Source organism: Myotis nattereri (genome assembly GCF_964212035.1).
Source record: "Myotis nattereri genome assembly, chromosome: 1".
In the NCBI taxonomy this organism is placed as follows: Eukaryota; Metazoa; Chordata; class Mammalia; order Chiroptera; family Vespertilionidae; genus Myotis; species Myotis nattereri.
In genome coordinates this window covers 93,321,789-93,339,488 of record NC_138075.1, presented here as the reverse complement: position 1 = coordinate 93,339,488, position 17,700 = coordinate 93,321,789, and the positions used below count along the sequence as shown (strand labels likewise).

At 36.6% G+C, this 17,700-nt stretch overlaps 1 protein-coding gene across 4 annotated transcripts in view; it reads right to left on the bottom strand.

The window, feature by feature from the left end:
- Nucleotides 1–17,700, bottom strand: part of LOC308519567 (sperm-associated antigen 6) — a gene marked incomplete at its 5' end in the record, with an annotated part of 65,312 nt that overhangs the window by 35,321 nt on the left and 12,291 nt on the right. For 2 of the 4 annotated variants that reach the window (XM_081091595.1, XM_081091593.1), the window contains 3 exons: nt 9,279–9,462; nt 11,692–11,858; nt 14,531–14,564. In XM_081091595.1, coding sequence (XP_080947721.1) covers nt 9,279–9,462; nt 11,692–11,853 — 346 coding nt within the window. Of the gene's footprint in view, nt 1–9,278; nt 9,463–11,691; nt 11,859–14,530; nt 14,583–17,700 lie in introns of those variants that run through there. The other 2 variants (XM_081091594.1, XM_081091592.1) reach the window with 2 other exon arrangements.

The following is a 17,700-nucleotide window of genomic DNA, read 5'->3' as shown; positions in this document are numbered from 1 at the left end:
GGATATTCTTTAAGAAGAGGAAGAAGAAGAAAAAGGTAAAGATAAAAATTATGAACAACAAAGTGACAACAAATAAATATCTATCAACAAGTGAACCTAAAAATTAAGTCAGAATAAACTGGTGAATATAATAGAAGCAGGGGCATAGAAAGGGAGTGGACTGACAATTCTTGGGGGGCAGAAGGTGTGGGGGGTGCGGGAAGAGACTGGACAAAAATCTTACAGCTATGGATGAGGACAGTGGGGGGGTAAGGACAGAGGGTGGGGTGGGAACCAGGTGGAGGGGAGCTATGGGGGGAAAAAAAGAGGAACATCTGTAATAATCTGAACAATAAAGATTTATTAATTTAAAAAAAGAAAGAAATCAGGTTATTTGGAGGTAAATCCTTTGTTTTCACTGATATTCAGGATGTGAATGGTGACTCCTTTTATTGCTATCTAGATAACAATTTTCTTTCTTTTATTTCAGAAAAAATGATCTTAAATATAATAATGTAACATGCAATAAACATTACTATATCAAAAAAACAATTTTAAACATAATGTTATATGCAATAAACACCAATTATTCAAGAAAAGTGATCTTACATATAATAATATTACATGCAATAAACCTTAATATTTCAAGAAAAAAAGAATTTTAAGTATAATAATATTACAAAAACTATACTAACATAGTATGACATCCACAAAACTTGTAGGACATATTAAAAATCTGCAAATAACAGTATTACTTCTATTATATTTTAAAATTGTTTTCCCTCTGGACCTGTTTTTGTTCATTAGTTTATGTTGTTCATTAGTTTATGTTCGTTATATTCCACAAATGAGTGAAATGATGTGATATTTATGTTTCTCTAACTGGCTTGTTTCACTTAACATGATGCTCTCCAGGTCCATCCATGCTGTTGCAAATGGTAAGAGTTCCTTGTTTTTTACAGCTGCGTAGTATTCGAATGTGCAGATGTACCAGTTTTTTAATCCACTCATTTACTGATGGGCATTATGGCTATTTCCAAATCTTAAATATTGTAAATTGTGCTGCTATGAACATAGGGATGCATATATCCTTTCTGATTTCTTGGGATAAATTCCTAGAAGTGGGATCACTGGGTCAAATGGGAGTTCCATTTTTAGTTTATTGAGAAACTCCATACTGTTTTCCACAGTGGCTGCATCAGTCTGCAGTCCCACCAGCAGTGCAAGAGGATTCCTTTTTCTCTGCATCCTCTCCAGCACTTGTCATTTGTTGATTTGTTGATGATAGCCATTCTGACAGGTGTGAGATGGTACCTCATTGTCGTTTTGATTTGCATTTCTTGGATGATTAGTGACTGAACATGTTTTCATATATCTCTCAACCTTCTTTATGTCCTTTTTCAAAAAGTGTCTATTTAGATCCTTTTCCCATTTTTTGGTTGGATTGTTTATCTTCCTTTTGTTAAGTTGTATGAGTTCCCTGTAAATTTTGGAGATTAAACACTTATAGGAGATAACATTGGCAAATATGTTCTCCCATGCAGTGGGCTTTCTTGTTGTTTTGTTGATGGTTTCTTTTGCTGTGCAGAAGCTTTTTATTTTGATGTCCCATTTGTTTTATTTTCTCCTTAGTTCCCATTGCCCTAAGAGCTGTACTAGTGAAGATATTGCTATGACATATGTCTGCTATTTTGCTGCCTATGGATTCTTCTAAGATTTTTATGATTTCCCATCTTACGTTTAAGTCCTTTATCCATTTTGAGTTTATTTTTGTGTATGATGTACGTTGGTGATCTAGTTTGATTTTTCTGCATGTATCTGTCCAATTTTCCAGCACCATTTATTGAAAAGACCATCTTGACTTTATTGTATGCGCTTGCCTCCTTTGTCAAATATTAATTGAGCATAATGACTTGGGTCGATTTCTGGGTTCTCTGTTCTGTTCCATTGGTCTATATGTCTGTTCTTGTGCCAATACCAGGCAGTTTTGAGAACAGTGGCTTTGTAATATAGTGTTGACCCCAAATGTGATCCTCCAACTTTGCTCTTCTTTCTCAGAATTGCTGTCACTATTCGGGGTCTTTTGTTTTTCATTCCAGATGAATTTTTGGAGAGTTTGTTCTAGGTCTGTGAAATATTCTGTTGGTATCTTAATGGGGATTGCATTGAATCTATAGATTGCTTTAGGTAGTATTGACATTTTAATGATGTTGATTCTACCAATTCATGAACATGGTGTGCTCTACCATTTATTTATGTCTTCCTCTATCTCTTTTTTCAATGTCGTGCAGTTTTCCAAGTGTAGGTCTTTTACCTCCTTAGTTAACTTTATTCCTAGGTATCTTAATTTTTTTGGTGCAATGGTAAGTGGGATTGTTTTTTTCATTTCTCATTCTGTGAGTTCATTATTGGTGTATAGAAATGCCATAGATTTCTTGGCGTTAATTTTGTATCCTGCTACATTGCTGAATTCATTTATTAGGTCTAATAATTTTTTGGTGGAGTCTTTAGGGTTTCCTATGTACAATATCATGTCATCTGTGAATACTGACAATTTTACTTCTTCTTTTCCAATTTGGATGCCTTTTATTTCTTGTCTGATCGCCATGGCTAGCACTTCCAGTACTATGTTTAACAGGAGTGGTGAAAGTAAGCATCCTTGTTTTGTTCCTGTTCTTAGGGGAAATGGTTTTAGTTTTTGCTCATTGAGTATGATGTTGGCTATAGGTTTGTCATATATGGCCTTGATCATGTTGAGATATGCTCCCTCTATTCCAACTTTGCTGAGAGTTTTAGTAATCAGAAACAAGTGTTGGATTTTGTCAAATGCTTTTTCTGCATCTATTGATATGATCATACAATTTTTGCCTCTCAATTTGTTTATGTGATGAATCATGTTTATTGATTTGTGAACATTGTACCAGCCTTGCATCCCTGGAACAAATCCCACTTGATCATGGTGTATGATCTTTTTAATATATTGCTGGATGCTATTTGCTAATATTTTGTTGAAGATTTTAGCATCTATGTTCATCAGGGATATTGGCCTATAATTCTCTTTCTTTGTAGTTTCTTTATCTGGTTTTGGACTTAGGATAATGGTGGCCTCATAAAAAGAGTTTGGAAGCATTCCTTCCTCTTGAATTTTCTGAAATAATTTGAGGAGTATACGTGTTAGTTCTTTGAATGTTTGGTAAAAATCCCCTGTGAAGCTGTCCTGACCTGGGCTTTTGTTTGGTGGGAGTTCTTTGACCTATTCAGGTTTTTTTTATTCATCCTGATTCAGTTTTGGGAGATTTTCTAGTTTTCCTAGAAATTTGTCTATTTCATCCACATTGTCCAGCTTGTTGGCATATCGTTGTTCATAGTATTTTTTTTTTTTACAATCCTTTGTATTTCTGTGGTGTCCATGGTTACTTCTCCACTTTTGTTTCTGATTTTATTTATTTGTGTCCTCTCTTTGTTTCATGATGAATCTGGCTAATGGCTTATCAATTTTCATTATCCTTTCAAAGAACCAGCTCTTGGTTTTATTGATTTTTTGTATTTTTTTTTGTAGTTTCTATGTTATTTCTGCTCTAATCTTTATTATTTCCTTCCTTCTACTTACTCTGGGATTTTCTTGTTGTTCTTTTTCTAGTTCTTTAAGTTGTAGGGTTAAATAGTTTATTGTTTATTTCTCCTGTTTTTTGAGGTATGCCTGTAGTGCTATGAACTTCCCTCTCAGGACTGCTTTTGCTGTGTCCCAGAGATTTTGAGTTGTTGTGTGTTCATTTTCATTTGTTTCCAGGAAGTTTTTGATTTCTTTCTTGATTTTGTTGGTAACCCATTCATTGTCTAATAGCATGTTAGTACTATTTAGCCTCCATGTGTTTGAATGTTTTTGGGTGTTTTTACTGTAGTTGATTTCTAATTTCATTCCACTGTGATCTGAGAAGATGCTTGATATGATTTCATTCTTCTTGAACTTGTAGATACTTGTTTTGTGTCCTAACATGTGGTCTATCTTTGTGAATGAACCATGTGCACTTGAGAAGAATGTATATTCTGCTGCGTTGGGGTAAAATGTTCTATAAATGTCTATTAAATCCATATGATTCAGTGTGTCCTCTAGAGTCTCTGTTTCCTTGTTAAGTTTTTGTCTGGAAGATCTATCCAGTGAAGTCAGAGGGATGCTAAAGTCCTCTACTATGACTGTATTGTTGTCAATCTCTCCATTAAAGTCCTATAGAAGTTTTTTTTATATATTTAGGTGCACCTATATTGGCTGCATATGTGTTTACGAGGGTCATATCCTCTTGTTGGATCGATCCCTTTAGTAGTATGTAGTGACCTTTTGTGTCTCTTGTGATGGCTTTCATTTTAAAATGTATTTTGTCAGATATGAGTATTTTTGTTTTCCATTTGCATGGAAATTTTTTTCCATCCCTTCACTTTCATCCTGTGTGTGTCTTTTGTTTTGAGGTGAGTCTCTTGTAGATAGCATATAGTTGGGTCATGTTTTTGTATCCATTCAGCTACCCTATGCCTTTTGATTGGAGCATTTAATCCATTTACATTTAGGATTATTACTGAGAGGTACTTATTTATAGCCATTTTAATCCTATATGGCTAGGCTTCTCTCTCTGTTTCTTCTCAGCAGTCCTTTACAGCAATCCCTTTAGCATTTCTTGTAATGCTGGCTTGGTGGTGATGAATTCATTTAGTTTTTTTTTGTTTGTTTGTTTGTTTGTTTGTTTTTGTCTGGGAAGCTCTTTATTTGACTGTCTATTTTGAATGATAGCCTTGCTGGCAATAGTACCCTTGTTTTCAGATCCTTGGTTTCCATTATCTTGAATACGTCATGCCATTCTCTTCTGGTGTGTAGAATTTCTGATGAGAAATCAGGTGTCAGCCTTATGGGAACTCCTTTGTAGATAACAGTTTTCTTTTCTCTTGCTGCCTGTAAGATTCTCTCTTTGTTTTTAATTTTTGGCATTTTAATTATGATGTGTCTGGGTGGGGGTCTCTTTGGGTTCTTCTTGCTTGGGGTTCTCTGTACCTCCTGAACTTGTGTGACTTTTTCCTTTACCAGGTTAGGGACGTTTTCTACCCTTATTTCTTCAAACACCTTCTCTATGCCTTTCTCCCATTCTGCCTCTTCTGGCACACCTGGTATTCTAATATAGTTACATTTCACATTGTCCCATAGTTCCCTTAAGCTTTCCTCCTGTTTTTTAATTGTTTTTTCTTTTTGGTTCTCTGATTGAGTGATATTTTCAACTCTGTCTTCCAATTCACTGATTTGATCTTCAGCTTCCCCTAATCTGCTGTGTATTTCTTCTAATGTGTTCTTTATTTGTGTTATGTCATTCTTTATCTCTGACTGTTCTTTTTTCATAGTTACTATATCTTTTTTTCATATTGTTGAGCATTTTTACCATCAGTACTCTGAACTGTGTTTCAGATAAATTTCTTATCTCCACTTCATTTATCTCTTCTTCTGGAGAACTCTCTAGTTCTTTCATTTTGGGGTTGTTTCTTTGTTTCCTCATTTTGGTTGTCTATTTGTGTTTGTGACTATGTATTAGGTAGATCTTCTTCACCTCTCAATCTCTAGTGCAGGACAGTGTTAAAGGCTGTTTCTGACTTATTGCATCAGACAAAAACTCAAAGCCCCCAGAGACCACCTCTGCCTACAGACTACAGTGGGGCCTTGACTTACGAGTGTCCTGACTAACAAGTTTTTCGAGATATGAGCCGTCTCTCGGCTGATTTTTTGCTTTGAGTTGCAAGCTAAAATTCGGGTTATGAGCCAGCTTCAGATACCCCACTGCTAGTTGGCGCAGCAAACATCACAGTGAACGCCACAACATCAGCCCAGCATCACGTGTCTTACTTGTTCACTTTAATGATTTGACATGTGAGTAATTTGAGTTATGAACTCCATCATGGAATGAATTAAACTCGTAAGTTAAGGCCCCACTATAATAGGATTCTGACTTGAACTGCCCCTAGGCAATCATCCTCAGGTGTATGGAGAGTTTTTTCAAAAGGGTGGGCACAGTTGCTTCTGCCTGGAGGCTAATTGTTACTTTTATCCTCAGAGAAAGATGTTTTCTCATAGGGTGTGTTGATTGTCTTTTCCCCAGGCAAGGGGAAAGATGTCCTCTGCTGTGTGAGGGAATGACTCAGCCCAGGAAACTTGGGGTGTCTGCCTTCTGAGGTCTATTCCCTGAGTCCCCAGTCCTGGGTTCTGCTCTCATAGCTCCAGTCCACTTTACCCTCTCTCTGTCAGAGCACAAGGTGGGTGGCTCCACAAGGAGTTTTTGTGCGTTGGCCCTCAAGAGGGTGCCTGAACTTTCAACTGCCACTTCCTGGCAGACAGCACCCCACTGCTTTTCACTGCTAGATGTTATGTGGGTATCCTCCTCAGATTTGGTGCTGTCTGCTGAGGAGCCCAGTTTGGGGATTAGATCCCAGAGTTCTCAGTGGCACCCTCTCACAGCTGAGATATCTCTTCCAGGACTTCAGTTGCTGTCTGTGAGTGCCTGGCCAGCCATTTCTTGCCTCCGCCCCTCCTACCAGTCTCTATGTGGTCTCTGCCTTCAGTCCTTGGGTATCCGGGTTCTCTCCTGTGAGTTTTCCATTGATTATTCAGGAAGCCTTTCCATGTTTCAGTTGTAATTCCAGCTTGTTCCTGGGAGCATGTCCATGCAGCATCCTCCTACTCTGCCACCATTTTAAATCTTGATAACAATTCCCTTTCCTTAGTCCATGCAGCCATCTCCTCTGGGAGCTTCTGGGTCCCAGGCCTCTGAGCACCATTACAGGGGGATTCCATGTGGGAGCCGGTGATAGCAAAAACAATTGGAATGGAATCCCTAAACAGACCCTATATTATAAGTTATTTCTTTATTATCATTTAGCCTCAAACTCAACAAAAGGGAGGTCTGGAAAGGTTACCTATGGGCACCTGCCTGAGAATGTTTCTACAAGCTGTCCCTCCAAACTCTTTGGCACCACCCTTTGAAATACTCGTGTTACAATCTGTTTGCCGTTAAGTCCTCTGGCTTAAAAAAATTACTAAATATATTTGTGTAGTTTCCCCATGATAACCAGCTTCTGATTTAAAATACTCCCTTAGTTTCCCCAATCAACATGTGTTAAGCAATAGTCCTAAGGTGAACCTGTTTGGGAAACCAAAATCCACATATGAAGGAAATAATTTTAATATACTAATTCTGAACCATTCTAAGCAAGATAATAGTTTTCTTTCTCAATTTACTTTTATATCACTTTATTTCTTTTTGTCTCCAATAGTGTCACCACTTTAAGAACCACATTAAACATAGCCATGGGAGAACTTCCTACTGCTTCTGTTTTGAGTTTCTTCTTCAATACTCTTTCACGAAGTACTCAGGGAAGCTGTATGGCACAGTGGTTAAGATGGGCTTGGAGTCAGACAGATTTAAACTCAAATTCCAGTTGCGCCTTTAACATAATTTCAGGCATCCTCTCTAAGCTCCACTTTCTTCCTCTAACAAGGTGAGTAATACCTACCCTAAAGGTAGCACAGTAAAAATGAGATAATGTATTTGATGTATACTATACAGAGCCAGGCACATGGTAATTACTCAGTAAATGGTAGCTATTATTTGATACATGTATACATATTAAAATCTGGAAAATGAAGAAAAATATCCTTAATTCTATCATTTTAGTAATGCAAACATGTATCTCTTTGTAATTATGTCCACATAAAAACTTATTTTTATACTAGAGGCCTAGGGCACAAAATTCATGCACGGGTAGGGTTCCTAGCAGCTGCTGGCTGCCGGTTGCTGGCTGGGGCCTTCCTTTGTTCTGCGCCTCCCCCTGGTGGTCAGTGCACGTCATAGTGAGTGATCGAACTCCTGAGGGGACACTTTGCATATTAGGCTTTTATATATAGAGAAATTATTATAACTGTAATATACAATTTTGTCTTTTTTTTAAACATTATAATCACCTTTTCATGTTACCATGTAGGATTCACAATTGCCTTTTTAATTTGTTGAATGAGAGTCCATTATGTAAACTACCATAATTTAACCTCTAAATTCCTGCCAAATAATTTAGGTTTTTTGATATTATGAATAATGCTCCAATAACATTTGCACGAATATAGTTTTTCATTCTGTGAAATTCTTTCCTTAGGATGAATTCCCAAAGCAGGCTTTTTTGAGTAACCATAAACTCTTTTGTGACTTAGATTAGTTTCACCAAACAACTTTCCACATGTTGACACAATCTGTAGGGCATACACATTATCAAGTCCTCTCTAACCTTCAATATTAATACTAATATCTTTCATTTATGAAGCATTGACCATGTATTTTCATCCTCACAACAAATCTTGAAAAACTCTGAAGTAGTTACTCTCTTTTAGCACATGAGGAAATAAAGGTTCAGAAAGTTAAAAGCCATATCCAATGTCACATAGCAACTAAGTGAGAGACCTTGGACTCAAACTCAGGTCCTGTCTAATGCCACAGTGCCCTTAATCACTTGCCTATAGTTCTGCTTTCCTCTTTCCCCGCCAAGTAATAACAGGTGGGAAAAGACATTTGCACCAATGTTTTAATATGCAGTTCTTGATAACTAGCAAAGTGATCATTTTTACATGTTACTTAAACTGCATATTCTTGTGTTATTTGTTTATGTTATTTAGCAACTTCTATAAAGTGGTGGGAACAATTTGGTCCCTGTATATTTTTTACTGTTTAGGTGTGTCAGCACAGCCTTCACACGAGAAGTCTAGGCACTGAGCTGTCAGTTTATAAGAGAAGGCGATCCTTCTCTTTCTCCTCCTTCCTGCCCAGTGTGGGCTGAATACAATCATGTTCTAGAAAGTTAAGTCCATATCTTTTCAACATTACTCACTCATATGATATGGCCCTCACTGATTTGGAATACCCTGGGTTAGGAGGAAGAGTGAAGACTCAACGTACCCTGAGGGGTGACAACCTAAAATAATTCTTAACTGAACCAATTTATCAAGGTCTTTGAGATTGAATATCTCATTTGTCCCATTTCCCACCCCATCCCCTTTCTGTTTCTGCCTACAAATTTCTCTTCTGCTAACTAAGATAAGACTGGAATGTATTGATTTTTTGTGTGTGAATTTGTAATCCCAATAACTTGGGCATCATTCAAAGCTTATCTCCCATAATGTATAGAAGTATCATTAAAACCTCACTTGTGCTTTACTAAGCAAAACCAGACTTACCTAGTAAATATATACTTAAATAGCCCCACTTTAAAATATGCCCCATTACCTGCATTATGTCTTGCAATATATCCAAGAGCCCAGGCTGCAGATTCTTTGACTCCAGGGTCAAAATCTTCCAAGCATATCACCAGTGTATCCAGTGCTCCACAATCAACGATGGCCTGAGCTAGCTGAGGAGAGTGCTTAGCAACTGCTCGCAACACAAAGGCAGCTGCTTTCTTGTAGAAACGCTACAAGGATGAAATAGATAAAGCGCAAAGTGAATTGAGCACTTACATAATGAAAGTTTAAAAAGACCAAAACCAACGTAATAATAACATTAATATAATAAAGATCAAAAGCTCTTAAATACTGAAGAAAAACATCCTGCAGAATCATTTTAATTTTTTGATGTTCCCTGTTGCTTTCGTTCAGTATCTAAACAAAAACAATGTAAGTCATATTACATTTAAAATGTTTTATTCTAAAACATAATTTTATAAAATATTTTCTTTCCTGCAAATTTTATTTCCTACAAATTCATAAAATACTGAGATTTTAATGTATCTGCATTACACTGAAGGTATTTGTTTGACGTATGAGAACTCTTGGGTTGTTAGCATGTAAAAGTAAACTGTCAACTGGCAAATTCATTTCCTTTGCTTGCCCTGAGTCTCTAAGGCTGGTAGGCCTTTCATAACCTCAAATCATGTTTCTGGTATCCTAAATTTAAAGGCAAAACATTCATGATACATTTTAACACTTTTTCTGGCAGCCCTGGCCAGTATGGCTTAGTTGGTTGGGTGTTTGTTGTCAGGTGCACCGAAAGGTTGCTGTTTGATTCCCAGTCGGTTGTGAGCTTGGTCCCCAGTAAGGGGTGTACACGAGGCAGCCAATCAATGTTTCACTGTCACATTGATGTTTCTCTCACGCTCTCCGTTCCCCCTCTCTAAAATATTTCCTGGAAAATAATCTAGTCAAACCATGGGATATGTTATTTATCCCTTTTTTAGAAATGCTTTTTAAAAAAGATAAATACAAATGACAATATTATGTGAATGCTTCATATTTACAATATTTTCTACATATAAACTTTATAAGGTTAAGAAATAAAAGTGAAACTTGATTTTCTTTATATAGCTAAGAAAATTAAATGCTTAGGAAGTATTTAGCTGTAACACTCACTGTGGTTTTATGGTTCACATAATGACGCAGCAATGGTCTCCTAGCTCTTCCTTTGAACAAAACCAAGTTAACCCCATATTTTAGATTCTGTTTCTGTTTCTTTACAGTGACTACTAAAAAGTGACTGGGTGTCATAGCACCTGTTTTGAAAGCATTCCAGTTACTTAGTCTAAAATATTAAGATGCAAAAAATTTATAAGAGAGAAAATATACCAAGTATATTTTTAATATTATAGCTCAAAGCCTGGTATATATTGATGATATAAGCCATTTGCTAGCCCTGGCCAGTGTGCTAAGTGGTTAGAGCTCTGGAGCAGGGGAGAGTAGCAGGCTCAGCTCTGGTCAGGGGCACGTACCTGGGTTGTAGGTTCAATCTCCGGTCCTGATCTGAGTACGTGTGGGAGCAACCAATTGATGTCTCTTTCTCACATTGATGTCTCTCCCTCCTTCCTCTCTCTCTCTCCACTCCTCCCTCCCTTCCACTGAGAATCAATGGAAAAAATATTCTCGGGTGAGGATTAACAAAACAAAACAAAAAAAGAAATATGCTACTTAGTAATGATGCTTTAATTTCATGTTTTTCTTAAGTTTCTTAAATGTAACATAAGTATTTGTTGTAAAGTCTAATTTTATGTCAGTAACCAAATAGTTACTAATTTATTTTAAAAATTAGACTAGAGTTTTAAAGTAGCTTTCTACAGATTGTTTTATAATTGTGTAAAAATAATGGTGATACATTACCTTAAGCTATTTTAACTTTTTATGTTGTGGAATTTTCAAATTCATAGACAGTTCCTTGGGTTTTAATAGTCACTACTAACTACGGAGCCTTAAAAGGCCTGACGTGCTTCATACTTGGTAAAAAAGCTTTATCAAACCTTCCATTAAATACATTCTTCTTCTTTTTGGATGCTTATCTCCCATCGCTTTAAAGCAATTTCCGACAGTTGCCATTAACAAATTTCACCTGTATATAAAGATTTCTATAAACAACTTTTCGTTTGCCTAAGGCTTTATATACCTAAGACTGAACCTATAATTTTAACACTCCCACACACAGAAATACTGTTTGATGTACGATTCCATTAAGTTTTAAAAACTATTTCTCTTTATATTAACAATAATGGAAAAAAAACCTCAAGTAGAATGCTCTAACGATATTATGTTCAGTTCAAATAATTGAAGGTAATGTGCATTAACATCTTATTAATTCTAATGCCTACAAGCTTGCAAATGTACCCAAAATATCAAAATTTTAAAGTAAAAAACCTAACTTATTTTTTTTAAATTCTTACATTCTGTTCTGCCAATGAATAAACAAGCTGTGGGAGAATGTCGCCCTTGACAACTGCTTCCGCTAGGTCGTCATTATAATTAGCCAGTCTCCCGAGAGCCAGCGCAGCAGTCTGCTGAATTGTTGGGACCACGTCCAGAAGAAGAGGCCTCAGCAAAGACATTACACCTGCGTGAAATGATGAAAGAACACAAATCAGCAAAACTTAAATTAAAAAGCAAACATACAATTTGCAATTTCGTCTTTGCAAATATGAAAACTAAAAGGGGAAAATCAGCAAAAACAATTAGCCACTAAAAACTAATGGGATATTTAAAAGCATATAATTGGCCAAGACACAGAATATAACCTTTAATTATCAAAGAAGCAGCATAGTGTGGAAATAAGAATGACTGTGGGCTAGAGAGGATTTTAAATACCCGATTGGTAAATACCAGCTGTGACCTGACCTGACAGGCTGTCATGAGGAAGGAAAAGAAAGGTTGTGAAGCACATAGTACAGGCTGATTCGCCACCCGCCTTACACCCCTTCCCCTCATCTTTACAAATCCTATCTTTCAGGGCTCAGTTCAGATTATTTCCTCTCAATGAAGTCTTTCATTTGTGTGGTGTCTTTCCCCAACCCCCCACTCAGGTTCCAAATGAACTTAGAGTTTATTACAGAAATTTTATCAGGGTCTACCTCAGGGCCAGGGGAGCAGGAGGGCCATTAGGCTAGGACCTCACATTCATGAATCATATTTCTGACATTATCTCCAAAAAATAAAATCCTTAATATAAGAAAGTATATCGTATTATCAGGCCTCACAATATTCATTTTAGGATTGAATACAGAGAAGGCGTATCATCCTCACAACAATAATAAAAGTAGCTTATAGTTATGGAGCACTTGTATGCATGCATTGTTCTAAAGAGTTGTTTTCCATATTAATTCACTGACCTCTCATAACAAACCTAGGATGTAGGCCTTATTACTATGTCTACTTTACAGATGAGGACATCTAGCCTGAGAAAGGTTTAAAAAACTGTCACACAACTAATAAGTGGTGGAACAAGGTTAGAAATTCTGACATTTCTTTGTTTATAATTGCTAAACAAATAATATGTGTTAAAATTGACGAGGTAGGGGAAGGGAGACAAATAATAATTGCATTTTGGTCATTTCATTGGATATACAACTCTTTATATTAACTTTGCCTTACTAGAAAATATGTAAAATAGTCAACGGCTATTTGTGCTTTATGATGGTGTGTTAGCCTACAGTTATGAGAAAGGCAAAGATGGTGCTCAAACTGGAACAAAGCACCCCTTGACTTTCTAAACTTTATGTAATTTACAGCAGGTTATTCAACTGATGTTATTGCATCTTTTCCATAAAAACATATTCCAGTGATCTATAAAAGCATATGTTACCAGTATTCTTTAAAAATATTTTTATTGATTTCAGAGAGGAAGGCAGAGGGAGAGAGACAGAAATATCAATGATAAGAGAGGATCATAGATTAGTTGCCTCCTGCACGCCCCACTGGGGATTGAGCCTGCAACCCGGAATAGGACCATGACCTCCTGGTTCATAGGTCGATGCTCAAACACTGAGATACACCTGCTGGGGCACCAACATTCTTTTTTAATGTTACATCCAGAAACATTTGAAATAGAATTAAAGGAAAACATTTTACTGGTACAATAACATTTAGGATTAGATTAAAGTAAGATAAATAGTATTACCAAATAACATAAAGAGAGAGTAATGATGCTTATTTCAGAGACATTTGATGATGTGACCTGTGGCTTTTCATAGTCTCCCACTTCATTTAGTGATCATTTAATGCCTAAGTTGCTTGGTTAGACCATCTTATCCAAGGTCACAGTTGCAAGTTTAAAACCTGCACAGGCTGGTTAACTTTGCAGGCACAAAGCACTCCTGCTCATGCCTACGTCATAGCTCCTGTTAAACAATTCAACATGCCTATGCTCACAAGTGTTGCTTATATTATTATCTATACTTTTTTCTTAGAGATAATTTCTGAAATATCTCTCAACAAAAATCTTAAAGCACAGAATAAGGTATTAGAATTATTACCAAGTGTTAATATGGGTTCTTCCTAGAAAGTTGGGTTTAAAACAATTTGTCAATCTCTTCTTTGTATTTTGCTCTATTCCTTCATTTTTTCCTTAATTGTGGTAAAATACACATAACATAAAAATCACCACTTAAGCCAATTTTAGTGTACAATTCAGTGGTACTCAGTACATTTCCAATGACGTGTAATCATCACCACCATCTAGAAGCTGGTAAACTGTTTTCTACAGAAGCTGCACCGTTTTACATTCCCACCAGCAAAGTGCAAAGGTTCGGATTTCTCCACATCCTCACCACCACTTATGTTCCCTGTTGTTTTAACTTAATAGGCATCCAGTAGGTGTGAAGTGGTATGTCGCTGTGGTTTTGACTTACATTTCCCTAGCACTAATGATGGTGAATGTCTTTTCAGGTGCTTGTTTACATCACCTTTGTTGAAATGTCTCTTAAGTCGTTTGCCCACTTTGTTGAATATAACTTGACATTGTTGATAATAAATATGTACCATTTAAAAAACAAAAGCTAAATTTGTTAACATATATTTAAAGTTTCATACTAAATAGATTAATAAGGCAGAAAATACAAAGTATAAGTATTCTTAGACTTTGTTATAATTATAGGTTTGTCCTAAAAATACAGATACTGATGCAAGAGACAGGGGTAGAGGTGGAGGTGGGAGGGGAGGAAGTATGAGGGAAGGGGAGGAGAGGAGAGAGGAAAAGAAGTAAATATGACATACAAATAAATTTTTCCTTACCTGCTTGTCCATTAGGAATCCATAGTAATTGATCCTTGGTGAGCGAATGCATGAAAATTTAGAGTCCATCAATTACAGCAGTCTGAATAGTTGCTATAATATCTGATATACAAGGTCTCTAGGGAGCAGCTAATGACCTCATTGGGAGTCTACACTGAAGGAACCAGCATGATCTATCTAATACTAATATTAAAAATAATTCATATATTATACTCTAATATTTATAATAAAACAATTTAGTATACTCTATATTAAACTGATAAAACAGTGTGAAACTATTTTTGAAATTTAACTTATAGGATACATCTTTACAATCCTCCCCCTCCCCCAACTTTATAGCTTTGAGCTCCTTTTCTATTTTTCTTGTTCTAGTGTCATGCTGGAGACATTGCTGCTAATACCTACATTGCAATCCAGTTATGCCCCAAACAGAAACAACCTTGCTGATCCTGCCCACAATCATTCACTCAAAAAACAGATCAGGGTTTACCAAGTGGCAAGGAATAGAACTACACACGAGGTAAGGCAGCTTCTACTCTCAAGAGGCTAATAATCAAGTTGAGATTATAAAATAGCATCAAAATAATCACAGCTCTTTCCTTTAATTCCCTTCAGTGCAACACAGGCCTAATCACTTTGATTGTGCATGCCTACTACATATATAAATTAGGAAGGAAATGTCAAACATTTCCAAAGACAAAAAAATTACCCATTCATTCTCATATTACATGTAATTTATATACATATTACCTCAATCTTCTGTTTATAAAGATATTTAACATCTCTACTTTGTTTATTTAAAAACAAGTGTCTATAAACGGCCTTCAGGCCATTTAAGTTATAGTAAAGATTTCTAGTTGCTTCTTATCTTTTTGTTTTTCAGTTTTATTTATTTTTATTGTGGTAAAATATACATAACAAAATTTATTATTTTAACCATTTTTAGACGTACAATTCAGTGGCATTAAGTAGAGTCACTATGTTGCGTAACCATCACCCACTATCATTTCCAGAATTTTCTCATCAATGCTAACAGATACTCTATACAAATTAAACACCAACTCCCCATTTCTCCATACCCCCAGTCCCTGGTAATCTCTATTCTATTTTCCATCTCTTTGAATTTTTCTACTGTAGATATCTCATATAAATGGAATCATACACTATTTGTCCTTTTGTTTCCTGGCTTATATCATACTTAGCATGCTTTCAAGGTTCATCTATTGTAGCATGTATCAGAATCTCATTACCTTTGTAAGATGAATAATATTCTATTTTATGTATAAACAACATATTGTTTGTCCACTCATCTGTTGATGGACGTTTAAGATGTTTCCACCTTTAGGTTATTGTAAATAATGCTTCTATGAGCATTGGTGTACACGTATCCATCTGAGTCCCAGGTTTCAATTCCTTTAGTGTACCCGTACACCTTAAAGTGGAATTTTGGGCCCTGGCAGTGTGGCTCAGTTGGTTGGGCATCATCTCCTACATTGAAAGGTTGTCCGTTTGATTCCTTTTTTTTTTCAATTAAATCTTTATTGTTCAGATTATTACATTAGTTACTCTTTTTTCCCACCATAACTCCCCTCCACCCAGTTCCCACCCCACCCTCCGCCCTCACTCCCCACCCACTGTCCTCATCCATAGGTGCATGATTATTGTCCAATCTCTTCCCGCATCTCCCACACCCCTTTCCCCCACCCAAGAATAGTCAGTCCATTCCCTTTCTATGTCCCTGATTCTATTACAATCACCAGTTCATACTGTTCATCAGATTATTTATTCACTTGATTTTTAGATTCACTTGTTGATAGATGTGTATTTGTTGTTCATAATTTGTATCTTTACCTTTTTCTTCTTCTTCCTCTTCTTAAAGGATACCTTTCAGCATTTCATATAATCCTGGTTTGGTGGTGATGAACTCCTTTAGCTTTTTGTTATCTGTGAAGCTCTTTATCTGGCCTTCACTTCTGAATGATAGCTTTGCTGGATAAAGTAGTCTTGGTTGTAGGTTCTTGGCATTCATCACTTTGAATATTTCTTGCCACTCCCTTCTGGCCTGCAAAGTTTCTGTTGAGAAATTAGCTGACAGTCGTATGGGTACTCCCTTGTAGGTAACTGAGTTTCTTTCTCTTGCTGGGAGAAATCAGCTGACAGTCGTATGGGTACTCCCTTGTAGGTAACTGAGTTTCTTTCTCTTGCTGCTTTTAGGATTCTCTCTTTGCATTTTGCTCTTGGCATTTTAATTATGATGTTTCTTGGTGTGGTCCTCTTTGGATTCCTTTTGTTTGGGATTATCTGCGCTTCCTGGACTTGTAAGTCTATTTCTTTCACCAGGTAGGGGAAGTTTTCTGTCATTATTTCTTCAAATAGGTTTTCAATATCTTGCTCTCTCTCATCTTCTGGCACCCCTATAATTCGGATGTTGGTATGCTTGAAGCTGTCCCAGATGCTCCTTACACTATCTTCGTATTTTTGGATTCTTTTTTCATTTTGCTTTTCTGGTTGGGTGTTTTTTGCTTCTTCGTATTTCAAATCTTTGACTTGATTCTTGCGACCCTCTGGTCTGCTGTTGGGAGTCTGTATAATATTCTTTATTTCAGTCAGTGTATGCTTAATTTCTAGTTGGTTCTTTATCACAACATTGAGGGTCTCATTAGATTTCTTGAGGATCTCACTACATTTATCGGCGGTCTCACCAGTCTTCTTGAAGATCTCACTACATTTATCGGTGGTCTCACCAGTCTTTTCGAGGGCCTTATTAAATTTATCGGCGGCTTCTAGATAGTTCTTTAAAGACCTTAAAAGTGTGGTTTTGAACTCTATATCCAACAGTTTGCTTTCCTCCAATTCTGTTGTTTGTATTCTGTTTCTTTGTCTCAGCATTTTTTATGCTTCGCTGTGTTGATAGAGTGCCTTTCTGTGCTAAGTGTCCCAGTTACCTGAGGTAGACACTCTTGGTGCACCCCCTTGTGGGCTTTGTGCACAGTCTTGTTGTAGTTAAGCCTTGATTGTTGTAGTTATCACTGTGAGGAATTGACCTCCAGGCCAATTGGCTGTGAGAATCAGCTGTGTCTGCAGTGGGAGAACTTCTGTGCTGGAGACACCCCTCTGGGGCTAGACTTGCTTTGATGGGGCTTTGGTGCTCACTGAGTCTGCCCCCTGAG